General features: G+C 39.6%; 1 protein-coding gene across 2 annotated transcripts in view; it reads right to left on the bottom strand.

Annotated features, from left to right (window-relative positions):
* LOC148016481 (BRCT domain-containing protein At4g02110-like) overlaps positions 1-7,612 on the bottom strand; it is a 60,985-nt gene extending 53,373 nt beyond the window's left edge. For both annotated transcript variants that reach the window (XM_087664471.1, XM_087664472.1), the window contains exons 1-3: positions 7,347-7,612; positions 7,152-7,244; positions 6,341-6,445 (exon numbers count right to left, since the gene is read on the bottom strand). In XM_087664471.1, the coding sequence (XP_087520597.1) occupies positions 6,341-6,445; positions 7,152-7,244; positions 7,347-7,439 (291 nt within the window). In that variant the 5' untranslated portion in view covers positions 7,440-7,612. The remainder of the gene's footprint in view (positions 1-6,340; positions 6,446-7,151; positions 7,245-7,346) is intronic.
* Positions 7,613-15,940: the final 8,328 nt, after the last annotated feature.

Below are 15,940 nucleotides of genomic sequence, written 5' to 3'. Positions count from 1 at the left end.
TTGTCCAGAGCATCTTGCATTAATCACCGATCCTAGAGGCTAAATTTACCCTTGTCCAGAGTTGTACGATAGATAACATTAGTATTGGCCCAATCACAAGCATCATTTGAGGCAATGGGAGGCTGTGTTTTCATCAGCCTAACAGCAACCTGCATCATATTGCACGTTTCCACCCTATTGCCACCTTCCAAGGTGGCCCCACTTGGCAATTTTCCTACCTTTGGAGACCACCTTGCAACCATTGCTACCTTTGATCAACCTACTCCAAAAAAATTCATCAACCTGATCTGAGTTCACAACAATTGATTGCATACATAGGCTACCTATTGCCATTCAAGATCCATACAAAGTATAGCACACTCTCTAATTCATCTTTACCTCAATCCACTCTTAGACACAAAGGTTAGAGGTTTTGTATTCACTTTACATAGTGTGTTTTTAGCATGCATTCATTCATTCTTCTTTCATTCTGAGTTACTCTTCATGTTTGAGTTCTACTATTCTATCATTGTGCTTTGTCATATACTTATATCTTCTATGCTCAAGTACTTCTTTTGCATGGTATCACAACTAGGTGCTCCTTGGAAAAACCTAAGCCTTGATTTGAAAGCTTGACATCAAAGAGAAGCAAGAACTTTAAAGGAAAGATGACTTCAAACACTTCATTACCCCTTTAATCTTCGAGTCAACCTATGACAAGAATCAAACAAGAGTGATATTCACAACTAGCTCAAAGATTTTGACATAGCTAGAGATCCAATTGACTACTTTGGACACTAATAATCATATAAAATCTCTCAAGCCAAATACGATTTGATTCTCGTATATCAAACCCATTGAAGATATGAATGATCGATTTTCCTTCAAATTATGTACACAAGTTTGCAAATCTTGCAATACCTCCTGTTGAGCTAAAGTAAATATTACATGCTGAGTTAACCTCTTAAGCAGCCCTAAAAATGCTTAATTAATGAAAATCCTAAAATGGTATGCGGTTTGAGAGCCTTGAAACGGTATATGATACAAGGATCCAAAACTTCCTATAAATAGATAGATTGCCCTCCATTCAATCCAATCTCATTTGTGCAACTCTTGAAAATAAAGAAGGACCATAGCATGCCTCTATGTCCATTATCAATGTCTCACAATAGCATACAGGACCAGCTTGTCAAAAATACCTCTAAACATATGCAACCATGGATTCCCCGATACCTTTGGCCAAAAGATCGCCAAACCATCCCCTCATGTGAGTTCAAGACTAGGAGCAAAGCTTGCTCAATTCAAACCTACCAAGCTTCGATTGATGCATCAAGGACATCTCTCTTTGAATCCTATACACATAAATACATGTATAGAGGAGGCTCAGCTACCCCATCTCACCACCCTCTCACACTCCCTCTAACATTGGAGAGTCGTGAGAGAGAACCGTATCACCTGGACTAGAAAGCAACAAAAAAAGGGACCACCAAGCCCTTCCCTCGATCTGAAAAAGAAAATCCCTTCCGCGCCTTGAACGTCACCTTGGCTAGAGGATCAAAGTCAAAGTATAAGAAAGAGGATGGCTTGTCAAAGGAGTCTGTATCCTTCTTCTTCTTCTCCTCCTCCTTTCAATAGATTACGAACTTCTTGCAGTCCTTCCGCAAGTTTCCCTTCTTACCATAGTGATAACACTAGTTCTTGGACTTCTTCTTGTCACCCCTCTCTAAAGTTGTAAAAGCCTCACCTAATCCTCCATAATGAGACAAAAGCTTGCCTTGTAGACACAAAGATACCTCATGCTTAAGCAATATCAAGGACATATCTATGAAATTCACAATAATATCTATACCTTCAAAGCATTCACCACTCCATCAAACTTCAAGGAACACTTGTAGAGTACCATTCCCACGAGATGTGCCTCAAGAAGAGCAAACTACATGTCAAAGCTAATCTTATTCATGTGCAACATAGAGCAAAAATGACTAAATGATACCCTTAGGCTCAAACTTCATCTATTAAAGCCATCCATAAAGGATCACTACACACATGGTAAAAGTTGCCTCATACAGCATCTAAAGCTTTGATAATACTTCGAGCAATGTCTTATAAGAGAACCATCAATAAAACTTCTTTAAAAATACATTAAAGAATAGTAGAACAGATACACGCATCACCATATTCCATGTAAGCACAACTTTCTCATAGTTGTCTTCATCAATAACTTCAAGAAGTGGAAAAGGATACTGAGGATGAAAAATAACTCCACAAACAATATGCCATAACTGCTTTTGCACAAACCAAGCTTTCATAACAACACTCCAAGTTAGATAGTCAAGTCCGTGTAACTTATCATCTGTAGAATTGCACAAAGAAGCCATATGGAGAGAATAAGAAAAAAAGATAGAGATAGAAAGAATACAAAGAGAAAATACAACCAAACCAATAGCAAAGACTTTAAAAAATGAGAATTCACATACAATGTAACCAAAATGGTGATCAAAATAAAAAGGCCACCGTTGTAAAGTATTGAAAACTCAATAAAAACTACCGAGAAACAACAAAAACGACTTGTAGGAACAATCGCCCACAACCAAGATTAGAGGCAAAGAACCAAAAACAAGCTGATAGTGCAATGAATGTAGCAAACTGATAATTACAAGCTATAACACTATCACACGCTAAAAAAAACAAGGAGCTAGGCTAAAAACACAAGCAACAGTTGACCTCACACAAGCTAGAAATGATCAACAATAGGTCGCCTAATCAAGAATAAAAGAAAGACTTGTAACTAACAAAAAGTCCAACAACAAGAACCTAGATCTTACAATTTGATACCATATCAAAAGTGGATGCAACATTGAAAGTGTATACATATGCTAAAATAGATTATTGAACACAAGACAAAGAGAAAAAAAAAGCACTACAAAAGAAGAAAACTCAAAAGAATGCTCAAAAAATAAAATCCATATACCAAACACAAGAGTGAGTCACTAGCTATATGGGCACTAGCATCGACTCCTCTCTCCAACAAAAAGTCCACCTAGTGAATAATAATAATGACTGAGAAGGAGGCCCAATAAATAGACAATAAATATGCCAAAAGCAACAACTAGTCAACCAACATTAAATACTAGCTGACCTATATAAAATGCTAAAATAAGGATAATGTACCCAACCCTAAATAGCATGCATATGCTCACATATGACCTGACAATCTTGCTAACAAACACAAGACATAAGAGAGGAAAGAAAAAACACATAAACACTACGAAGGAGGACTCAAAGATATACTCAAAAACTAAAATCCATACACCAAACACAAGACAGTTGTGTATAACAACGAGTCACTAGTTGCATAGGCACTGACCTCAGCTCTCTCTCTCCAACATAGCATGCACTAGAATTTACAATTGGTGAATGATTAACTATGAAGAAGAAAGCCTCGATATAAAGGACAAAAATATGCAAATAATGTGATTTAGTCAACCAACATTCAACATTGGTCAGCCAACACTAAATTCAAAATCATGACTATAATGGCAAATAAAAAATACCTAAAATACTCATTAATGTATATCTCACTAAAACACATCACAAACTCACTCACAAGCTAACTATACTACTAACATCCTCTCTCAAATTATAGGTGATATTGGCAAAAATGCCTTCAATCATATGTAAACATGGATTCCTTGCCTTTGGCTCCCAATTCCAAGATTTCAAATCCCGCCAAACTATGGTTGATACATCAAGGAAGTCCCTCTTTAAAACCTATACACCTATATACCTATATGGATGAGGTTCACCTACCCTAACACACCACCCTCTCATACTCCCTCTCTTGCACTAGAGAGTCATGAGAAATGACCGCAACACCTATAATAGAAAGCAACAAAAAAAGAGGCTGTCAAGTCCTTTTCACAAGTCAAAGAAAATAACCCCATCTACACCTTGGCCTAGGCATGGACCGAAGGATTCAAGTTGGAGTCAAAGGAGACAAATGACTTGACAAAGAAGTCCATATCTTGCTTTTTCTTCTCCCTTTTTCGCAAAGATACTAACTCTTTACAATCCTTGCACAAATATCCCTTCTTACCACAGTGATAACATTGGGCCTTTGATTTTTTCTTCTTATCGCCTCTCTCTCAAGCAACCAATGCCTCATTCGAGCCACCACATTGAGATGAAAGTCTCCCCTATAATCACACATCTAATGCTCAAGCCATATATGTAAAGCTCATTGACATCAATGACATTTGGGCTTGCAAAGCATTGGCTACTCCATCAAACTCTGAAGGAAGCATGTAAAGCACAATTTCCAAAAGATAGGCCTCTAGAAGAATAGATTGCATATAACGAAGTTGACCTTATACTTGTGTAACACGAAGTAAGAATAACTAGATAATATCCTTCCAACTCAAATTTCATCTGTTGAAAGACTCCATAGAGAGTAATTGCACACATAGTTGAGACAACCTTATACAACATCTAAAGCTTTGCCTAATATATTACTAAAGTCGTCTTGCAAGAGATGACCGCCAATAAATTTTCTTTAGAGATACAACAAAGACTAGTAAAATAAACACATACATTATCTAAATTCCATGTAAGCACAACTTTCTCATGGTTATCCTCATCAAAATCAATTTTTAAAAAAATGGAATGCTAAGAACGCTCAATAGCTCCAAAATAAACACATGCATTATCTAAATCCCATGTAAGCATAGCTTCCTCAGGTTTTCCTCATCAAAATCAATTTGAAGAGAAATGGGGTGCTGAGGATGCTCAATAGCTTCAAAAACAACATTTTATAACCACTTCTATACAAACTATGCTTTCATAACAACACTCCATGTTAAGTAATCAAGGTTGTAAAGTTCGTCGTTAATAAAACAAGAAGGAGCTATCTGGACAAGATAGGAAGATAAGATAAGAAATAGAGGGAGAGAGAGTACAACCAAACACAACACATATTGCATGGTCAAGAGTTCACATGCAATGTCGAGAATAACTAATCACAAAATCTGCAAAAATAAAGAAAAATCAGCTAACCAAAGATAAACAAAGGCTGAAAATCCTATCATCCAACCTACAAGAGGCTGAAAATGCAAATGTTATAAGTTCAAAGCACGGATAAAGAAGCATTAAATATTGTCACCAATATTTTTAATGTAGAAAATCAAAAGAAGCAAGCAACAACAACATTAAATGCAATCAACACAACCTAAAAGGTCATAACAACAATAAAACACACAGATTTAAAGGTTGTAAAGTCCCAAAAACTAGTAGCTTAGCTGCAATAAACACAAATGATCAATGATCTACAAGACACAACAACTCAAATGTAGATTCTAAAATCTAATACCATGTCAAAATTGGATGCAACAATGAAAGCATAGAAGTGTGCTGAAATAAACTACTAAACAAGAGACAAAAGAGAGAAAAGATAAAACACAATAACATTGCAAGGAAAACTCAAAGATACGCTTGGGAAATGAAATCCATATACCAAGCACGAGACAATCACATACAACAATGAGTCACTAGTTGCACGAGCACTAACAATGGCTCCCTCTCTACAACAAGGCATCTATTGGAATCTACAAGTGGTAAATGACTAACTATGGAGGAGAAAGCCTAAACATAAAGGCCAAAAATATACCAATAATGTAATCAGGTTGACCAGCATTTAAGGCTGGTCAACTAGCAATAAATGGCAAAATCATCACCATAATGACAAATAAAAAATACCTAAAATACTCAATAACATCTATCATACTAAAACACATCCCAAACTCAGTCATGAGCTAACTACACTATTAACAACTAGTACTAACACACCATACAATATACAAGGATCCTTCCACATAATTCAATTCCAAAGAGACCCAAAAGATCTACTAAGCTCACACCTATTGCTTCATTTGCATCTATCTTGACGATATATTACAAAGAACACTCTAAGCCGAATAGTTGGCAAGAGACTCTAAAGCATCCCCGATGGCGAGAGACCATGAAAGAGAACACTAACCAAAACGACTAGTCTTTGCAACTAAAATAATGGAAGAATAATGGAGTTTCAATTAAAACTCTTGTCTACAACATGTTTAAGGATTCACATTTAAATCAAAATGATATGTGTTTAGAGTATCCAAGGCAATTCTTCCACAACCCCACAGTCCAACTTATGAGCAAGAATGATAATCATATTGAACAAGCTTCCACAATTCAACTATATAAGATTAAAATAGAAGTATGAGCAAACACATGAAAGCATAAGTATCTTTCACAATTACTTGTTTGCCATTAAACAAAGATAAAATACCACTTTCCCCATGATCTCTAAGTGCATGCTACTTACATTGTTCACATCTACAACACCACCAAGGGTCAAACAATCTGAAACCCAAACTTCTGTGATCAACATCTTGCCATCTTTCCTTGCTGCAGCACAAATTGCATCGTCCTACCACAAGACATAAGGCTTGAACTCAATATCAACTTAACCCATGTTACCTATTCTACTTCCAACATGAACTGCTTGTTAATAAAACAAAACAAACCCAAAAAAGAGGGGCTTTCTGTATTCTTTTGCAAACAACATACATAATCAAGCATGGCTATGATATGGCACCTCACACCTCAAATCAATCAAGATTGTACTATTCCTGAGTTGTACACACCTCGTTGGTGATACAATTTATATGAATGTGAACATGAAACTTTAGTAAATGTGTTGTTTGAGGCATTTCGGAGATTTTGACACTTGCTCAGCATGCTCAAATCATATAAAATCCTAGACAAAAACGACAACAAGAAGCACTAATGGAAATAATCACCACATTCTTTAACTAGCATTGCTGCCCCTGGGCACTGCTGTTGATTCAATTTTCCTCCCTGCAGCTGGCTTCTAGAGTCTCTTGAAACTCTAAGTGATGCTATTTTCTGAGGTCGTTTATAAAATCAGTGCAATATCAACAGATCCCCTTGCCGCACACTTAAAATCTGCTCTGAGCCGCAGAGTTATGCATGCTTTTGACAGTACTTGCTTTCCACATGCCAGTATTTCTACTAGTATTAAGGTATATCGACCTTAATTGTGCAGTACCTACTGCCTGCTCATAAATTTTCAAGATTCATCCACGGCCGGTGCAACTAGTGCGGATGCTTACCCAAAGCAATGATCGAGAGACGATGACATGCGTGCAGGAGACGTCGTACTTCCCCACATTAATCCCGCCATTGCGTTCGAGAGCCTCTGTGAGCTGGAAGGAGCAAGCAGAAAACGCGGTCCTGAGCTTCTTCTTGGCAGGTCACGTCGACTGCACTTGCTCTACCTCAAGACACAATTGTGCAAGAAAGGTTACCTGAGTTTCTGTCAGAGGATCGAAGCCAGCAAGCAGGAAGACAACGCCTGCGAATAGGGGGGATTCATTCTCGCAATCGCTCGATTCTTGCATCGCACTCTTGTCTCCGTATTGTTTTTCTGCGGGAGCGGGAGAACATGCAAAGGCTAGCGAGCGCGCTCTCTCTCTTTCTCTCTCTCTCTCTCTCTCTCTCTCTCTCTCTCTCTCTGTGTGTGCGCAGATGTGCAGAAAAACTTAGAAAGGGGGGGAGCAAGTGTTTTTGAAACTTTCGAGCGCGGACTTGCACGAATGACTTCCATTACAGTCGATTTTTCAAATTTTTCCATTTTTTCATCGTCCATAAGGATCACTTCCATCGACACTTTTCCTTAGCACATGAAATTAGGAAATAAAAGTTGTATCTTTTAAATCAATTTTAGCACTCAAAATGTGAGTTCGCATCTCTCTCTCTCTCTCTCTCTCTCTCTCTCTCTCTCTCTCTCTCTCTCTCTCTCGTTTGATGTGATGTGACTTGTCAACCAAGTGTATTGCATAGTGAGCCACCCATCACTATGCTTGACTCGCCCCAACCTAGTCTCATTTGCTCTACCAAGTGCCTCCTTCCATGCTAGCACTGCCCCTTCCCCATCTGGACCAAAACAACTAGTAGCCCTTGTCCTTGGTGGCCTCATCATGCCTTAGACTGTTTATAGTGTCAACCCCAGTGTTATATATGTATGTACGAGAGAGTGTGTATGAGACAAAGATTGCAATATGTATTTATGTCTCCAAAAAGCCAAAATGACCTTTACGACAAAGAAATGAGCACATTCGTCTATGTCATCTCAACTCAAGAACAATGAAAATGGAAAAACAACTAACTATGACATCCTTGCTATCCTAATGACTATAAGTATAGATCACCATCATGTATAAAACAATCTCTCAATGATATTTGAACTGACTTGTAGGATCCCACCCTAATCAATGGACCTTTTCTAAAAACATTGTACTCTCCTCAAGGCAATAAATCTCTGTTATGGGGTTATTCAAGACAACAAGACCATCGAGAGGAGGTACTTGTCTTTGATGGCAAGCAATGCTCACACAAATCTACCAAAGGTAAGCATGTTTAACATGGTGGCAAGGTGGTGGGTATCATGCTCTACGAAGTGTGGTTGTCTAGTCCGCTACAACCCCTCTAGCTTGTGGATAGTGCGGCGATGCTACTATAGGGGTAGTGTCTAGTGCACTACCTCTACAGCTAGCATTGCAAATATTTGTAAGAACCTGCTAGCTTATTGACTTTGCATCTCTTTGTCTTGCTCCTCATAAGTCTTTCTCTATGTGTAAATAAAATGCTCCTCAAATTCAACCTTTTAGTGGCATAACTAGCATATGCATGTGTCCTCAAGCATGTGTATATATTGTCATATCTCGGTCGTGAGTTGGTGTGATGATGTCCATATATGTCCAATAGTAGTATTTATCACGTGGGAGATATGGACATCCATGTATGTTGGCTTGACAATGAATCTTGCACCGACATATATAAGAAATTGCATTAATATTGTGCCATCTTTGTGCCAAGGGGCTTTAGGGGGTACACCTATGCCAAGCTTAAACTTGATCCCCCCTAATCTATCCACGTAATTTGAATTCTAATTTGCATAAACACCAAATAGAGTAGGTAAAAGTGGGCAACCCTACTTCACCTCAATTGTACTATTCATTATATCAACAAGCCTCCTTAAAGCCTATGTAGCTCATACAATGCATAAATCCCCCATTCTAGCTCCTCTAGAGTGCCAAAATCCTATACCCATTACATGAGATTGGCACAAGGCATTGTATCAAAAGCTTTATGGCAATCCATAAAGCAATAGTAAATCATCTTCCCATGTGCCCTACCCTCCTCTTTCATAGTTATTAAGGTCGAAAGCTTGCCTATCCTTGTGCTCTATATCCATGTCTCCCTACTTGTGTACTAAGCTCGTCTTCTAAAAAGCGGCCATATATCTTAGCCAACTCACTATCCTCCTCTAGTTCTCTAGCAACATAGGATCCCCACCCTTAAAGAGTGGTACAATGGTATGTTCCATCCAACTTGCTAAAAATCCCTCACACATGGCTCCATTAAAAATGTGCTTCAACAAAGTAGTAATAATCTTACCTCGCACGTGTGATAAGAAGAAAATCTTTCAAATTGGATTTGGGTTGAGATACCCGCGAAAGGCATGTTGAGCAACCCAGCTAGCCGCCAATCCTATCCAAGGGGGTTTTTGATAGCCACGTCGAGAATGTGGACCGAACATGTCGTGAGAGGTCTCTCCCGTAGAAACGTATGTTCGTAGCAAGATGCTTGGGTGCCAGGGGGCTCTGGCTATAAATTCCATGTCTCTCTGGGTCGTACTCAGATGGTCTACGTGACTCGGGAAGGGATCTCGAGGCCATATTACTAGTGCAAGGGTGGAAACTTGGAGGAAAATAAGACTCATACTTACGGATTATGAGAATTGTCCGAAGGACGATATTTGTATCTCAATTGAATTTCAAGGAATTTGTCTGATTTGTTTTCGTGTCAGTGCATAAAATTTACATAAAGGAATATGTGACTAATTGGTTAATTAAGGAAGTTGCTTGTATATGTTACCGCTAATGTGTCCTTAAGTAAGTAGGATACTAAAGCTATCAAGGGAAGTAGATGGATAGAACCCTCGATGGGTCCGTCCTACGGTAGGGTGGTCCTAGAGAACTGGGAGGCTTCTCAACATTCAAATTGTGATGACGTATTGACCTTAGATAATCTAGGGTAGAACCCTAGCTCGTATCATTTTAGGTGATCGGAATGGGACTTTACCCTACAGGTAGAGAGGTCGAGCAATGCATCTCTCTCATTTTCCATTCTCTTTGAACCAAGTGCGATATGAGTCCACTTTGGTTTAGATGCTCTACGCAAAGTAGATCGTTTGAAAACTAATGCTAGAAGGCTATAGAATGACTTGATCATTAGAAACACATGAAGATTCAAGTCGATCCTAACAAGGTTGGCCAATACGTTTCGTTGCGGAGTAGACTCGGGAGTTGCTAACCGACAAACCCTGTGACATTCTATGGGAGTGCCAAGCAGCATCTTTTAGATCAGACTACTAAAACGTGTCGCGACCTAGGCACGTTACATATGCTTTAGATACATATATCGTAATCTGACCTGATTTTGGCATTACTATCTTCATATATGTCTTTGTCATTCACGTATGTAGCATTATCTTATGGGATTTGAAGTTATTACTACAAATTTTCAACATGCTATTAAACACCCACTTTTTAAATTCTTAATCTTGTCAAAACATATTAAATGTGCTTTTTTAACTATAAAATATTTAAAGGAAGTGAGCTTAGAGTGGAAGCACACAAGTAGAAGCAAGAGCTATGGTGGAGAGAGAGAGAGAAGATGTGGAAACTCTAATAGCCACAATGTGTGATTGGCCTTCCCTTTATTCAAATGTCACCAAAAGAATAAAGAATAAAATGACAGTAATGGGTGTTCGCTACCTGTAGTGTACAAGAGCGTGGATACTGCTAGTGTAATAATACACAAGCAGCTAGGCACATGCACCTTTACCTCCAACACTTCCCACTTTAAGGTGAATGTGTCCCTAGTGAGGAGAGAATAAGAAAAAAGGTGACAATGTATAAATGTACATAAGTACAATAGGACGAGGAAAGATGTCAGCTCATCCAACGTCCATCAACTTCCTAAGGCAAAGTGCTTCGTTGAGAAACTTTTCATGAGCAAATTGCAAGATTTTGGTCATTTGAGATCTTAAAAAGGTCAACAAACTTTCCTAAATAACCTCTTTGATGAAGTGGTAATGCACCTCAACGTGTTTCATATTTGTATGGAATATCAAATTCTTGGCTAACTAGATAGCACTCATTGAATCTAAATGTAGTGTAGGAACCATACCAATAATACCAATGTCTACTACTAGACAGCCTAACTAGAGAGCCTCTTTGCAAGTCTTTGTGGTGGCTACAACATACTCGGCCTCGATAGTAGAGAGGACCATGCATTTCTGTACCCTGGACTTCCAAGAAACAACACCTTCAACAAAGGCGAAGACAATGCCAGAGGTGGACTTTCTACTGTTTATATGTCCTACATAATTAGAGTCAATGTACCCCACGACTCCTATATCCTGGCCACCATAACATATGCACATAGCTCTCGTGCCCTTCATGTACCTCGTGATACCCTTGATGGCATCCCAATGCCATCTACCAAGTGTAGCCATATAGTGTGTTACAACTCCCATTGTAAATGCTATGTCAGGATGAGTGCCTATCATGGTATATAACAAACTTTCCATGATAGATGCATAAGGGACCTTGGCTATCTTGGTCTTCTGCTCATCAAACTATAGACAATTAACTTGACTAACCTTTACATGAGAAGTTAGAGGACACCTATAGGCTTACCATCCTACATATGAAACTGCTCAATGACTTTTTGAATATACTCCTTCTGTATGATAGATAAAGGAGCCCTTTAGAATGATTGTGTGTGATGCGCATACCAAGAATATGCGAGGCTTGTCCCATGTCCTTCATCTTAAAGCTCTTTTTGAGCCAAGTTTTCAAAGTACTGAGCTCATCATGAGCGCTCCTAGCAATAAGCATATTATCCACATAAATGACCAAAATCATAAGGCTACTATCACGAGCCTTCTTCACCTATAAACACAAATCCATAACACTGCAGCTATATACCATGTGAATGCATAAAAGCATCAAACTTGTGGTACCATTCCCTAAGTACTTGCTTAAGGTCATAAAGGCTCTTTCTCAACTTGCGCACTAGGTGTTTCCTACCTTTTTCTTCAAAGCCCTTAGGCTACTACATATAGATCTCATCATGCAAGCCCCCATGTAGAAAAACCATCTTTACATCCATCTGACAACGACTCAAAAGCAACCAATATTAGTACTAAGTATAGGGTCATCATTTTGACCACTAGAGGAAATACTTTATAGAAGTCAATACCATATTCTTGCTTGAAACCCTTAGCTACCAATCTAGCCTTATAAGCAGGCTTTGGGCATCTAGGGATACGTTTTAGCTTGTATATCCACTTACATGGCAATGCCTTCTTGCCACCACTAGGCAAAGAAACCAAATCCCACGTATATTTCGAGCATAGCTATGTCCCATGAGTGACTATTATCTCTATGCATGACCTCATCATAGGAGAGAGGCTCACCTACATTAGTCACCATAACATAATACATGGAGGGCATAAAGTGTTTCGGCTACTCTAGTAGAGCATCTCAAAGTAGACTAATCCTACACAACAGGTGGGGCTTGGGCCACTAGAGCATTAGCTATTGTAGGCTGTCTAATAGATTGTATAAGAGCAGGCGGCTCCTCCTAAAAGATCACCTTGCATACCTCAACCACCTAATCATGTTCCTTATGCATATTTTTCTCATGAAAAATAACATCATAGATGTGGATAACCTTGTGAGCCTGCCGATCCCATAGGTGATAGCCCATCTCACTTGCATCCCCATAACTAAGAAATAGGCATTTCATAGACTTAGGATCCATCTTATTGCACTATCTTTGGGAACATAGCAGGAATGCCTCACAACTAAAGATGTGCAAATGAGCATAGGATGGAGGTTTCCCAGTCTATACCTCATCTATAACTTGGCAATCAATAGTAGTACAAGGGGACCGATTGATCAAGTGTATGGTAGCAGTAATTACCTCAGCCCAAAAGTGTTGGGCAAGCCTATCTGGCTAAGCATACTACAGACTCTCTTTCAAATTATACTCATCTATTTGGCAATACCATTCTAGGGATGGGTGTAGGGGACAGTCAAGTGGCCCTTAATACCTAGCTCATCGCAAAACTGCTCAAAAGCTTTTGAGACATACTTACCCCCATCATTTGACCTTAGGCATTTCAGTTACTCATGTGCTTTATGCCAAACTTTTATGCATACTAAGTATCTATATGTTATATAATAATAATCACAAAACGTAAAACACTTATATTCTAGGGGCAAAAGATACTACAAATTAGTAAGTATTTTCATTCCTTTCAAATATATGTGCCCAAGGTGAGGATGCTAATGAGATACATGTGAAATCGTAACCATAGCCAAAACATGGTCAATTAACCTAGATACAAGCAAAGGACAGAGGATACTAGACTTAGCACCATGAGTAGTAACAAGATTCTCATTGATAATCTTCTATGAGGAATCACCAAAAGAGACAACATAACCTACATCATCCAAGGTGCCAGCAGTAGAGATAAGCCTATTCGTGAGAGATAGTACATGATGTACATCATGAAGAGAAAACATGTTGCCTAAATCAAAAAATGGTTGGATATCATCAATATCAACTATCTTTGATGCTAGGTCATTACCCAAATGGACAAATCTAGTCATACTGCAATAGGAATGAAACCATTCTCTATGGGGGGTCACATGAAAGGAAGCCCCTAAATCTGTTGGGGGTAAAGGCGCCTCCACCTAGCCGCCCATGTATTACTACACTGACAATCACCGCCACTGCACATTGCAAGTGGCGGGCGCCCGTCACCGTCAATTTATTCTTTATTATTTTAGTGGCAGTTTGAATAAAGGAAGGTCTGGTCACACATTGTGACAGTTGGAGTTCCCATTTCTTGTCTCTCTCTTTCTTGTTCTTGCTCTCCCGCCATAGCTCTTGAGTGCAAGCTTCAATCTTTCTCACCTTTCAACTGGTATCAGAGCACGGCTTCCTGACTCTTGAGCTTGGCTCGTGGCATTCTCAGCTTCCCATTGACTCCCCACTCGCATTGGGTCTCCTTCTCGACAACCATAGCTCATTCTCTTAAGCTCCTGTCACTCCCCGGCTTCCCGAGCTTCTTCTCGGCCTATTGAGGCACCATCAGGGCATTGACATTGAGGTATTGCTTCATTATTTCAGAGATTTATCTCAATCCACAGGTCTAGGTAAACAGGGTTTTCATAGGTTGTGGGCAGCCATAGCTCACACCTCTTGGAGCTTCCTTCACCTGGATCTTGCTTCCAGCCTATCAAGGCTTGCTGAGGCTTGGTGTAGGACTTCTTTGGCCCCCATTTGGGCCCCATTGTTGACACGTGAGACAGTAGACCCCCCAGCCAGCTCATGTTTTTTTTTGCGCCTGTTTCAAAATCTGACCCAAAAAATCACTCTTTTTGTCATATCTCGGGCATTCGGAACCAGATTCAGGCAAGGTAAGAGTTTAAGTTGGGGTTTTGGCACGCTCCGGATGCGATGGTAATGTCGAATTTGCCAAATTCTAATGACAGAATATTTTGCAACAGATTTCAGGTCTGAGACAACATGTATTTGTATGCCTATGGCTTATGTGATGCTTCTACTGATGTCTATTGATATCGGATCACTTGTGGATGTTATGCCTCTTATGTGAGATGCATTTGGAGCTGATTTAGCTCAGCCATTGACTATTTTGAACAATCCCAGATCTGTCCAAAATAGGGCAGCCACTTGTTACTTCAATTTTATGCTTACAGGTCTTGGCATTTGATGCCTGATTATGCCGGGTTTGTGCCTATACATATGGGAATGTATGCCTATGGTTTGCCTACGGATTTGAGCTTGGATTGAGCACTGGTTTTCTCAGTTTACAGAGGTTATATGCTGCTAGAAACTTCAAGACTGAAGCTATTTATGCTACAATTGGGTTATGCCTATTGGTCACGGGGTGTTCCCATCTACTCGGTATGATGTCATGATGTATTTGGACTATGCCACATGTCTTGTTTATGCTCCGAAATGCTTTTGAGCTGAGATTAGAGCTTGATTTAGATTTGACTGTCACTTCTTTGCAGTTGGCATTTCATCTATGACATGGTTTAGGCCTAGGCTACCCAGTACGGGTTATGATGTCTTGGTGAATGCTTTATGCTTTGGCTGTGGATGGCAGTTGTTTGAGCTCATGCCCTCCTGTTCACGCTTCCTCCACGAATTCATGTTTTTTTTTCATGCCTCTTCATCAAAAAATTTGAGGGGGGGGTCAAAGGTCCCAAAGGGCACCCCCCCTTTGGTCCTAAGTTTGGCCACCTTTTCATATCTTGGCCCATTTGTGGCCCCTTCCTCGTCCGAGCTCCGATTCAAGCTCTGAAAAATCCTGCGCATCTGTCTTGACATCCCGCACTGACTGGCAGCTCCTAACATCCTGCACAGCAGTCGGAAAAATTATCAAGAATCCACAAGTGTCGCTCGGGCGCCTTTTAAAAGCTGTCTTTCACTTGGTGCTTAAAATCATCCTAGCTGCACCCGCCGCCTTCGATGTTAAATATTTTTCCCCTAAATTCCAAAATTTTTGGAAAATTTTAGGCACTTTCCAAGCTCAAAACTCCCCTCTCACAACTGCAAGAGTGGCATCCTGGGGCTTCTTCTCTTCTCCATTAGTGATGACCCATAGGCCCTTCTTCATCAAGATAAGATTTATGCATGTATGAAACTCGATTCCTTTGAACATGTTGGAGAGTCTTTCCCCATGCTAGAATGACTGGAATAGCAGTAAATCAGCACCAAATTTCTCAGA

This window comes from Lygodium microphyllum, chromosome 23 (assembly GCF_053477565.2).
Source record: "Lygodium microphyllum isolate KBCC chromosome 23, Lygodium_microphyllum_v1.1.10, whole genome shotgun sequence".
Taxonomy (NCBI): Eukaryota; Viridiplantae; Streptophyta; class Polypodiopsida; order Schizaeales; family Lygodiaceae; genus Lygodium; species Lygodium microphyllum.
The sequence above is the reverse complement of the archived record's forward strand: the minus strand, read 5'-3'. Positions and strand labels throughout refer to the sequence as shown.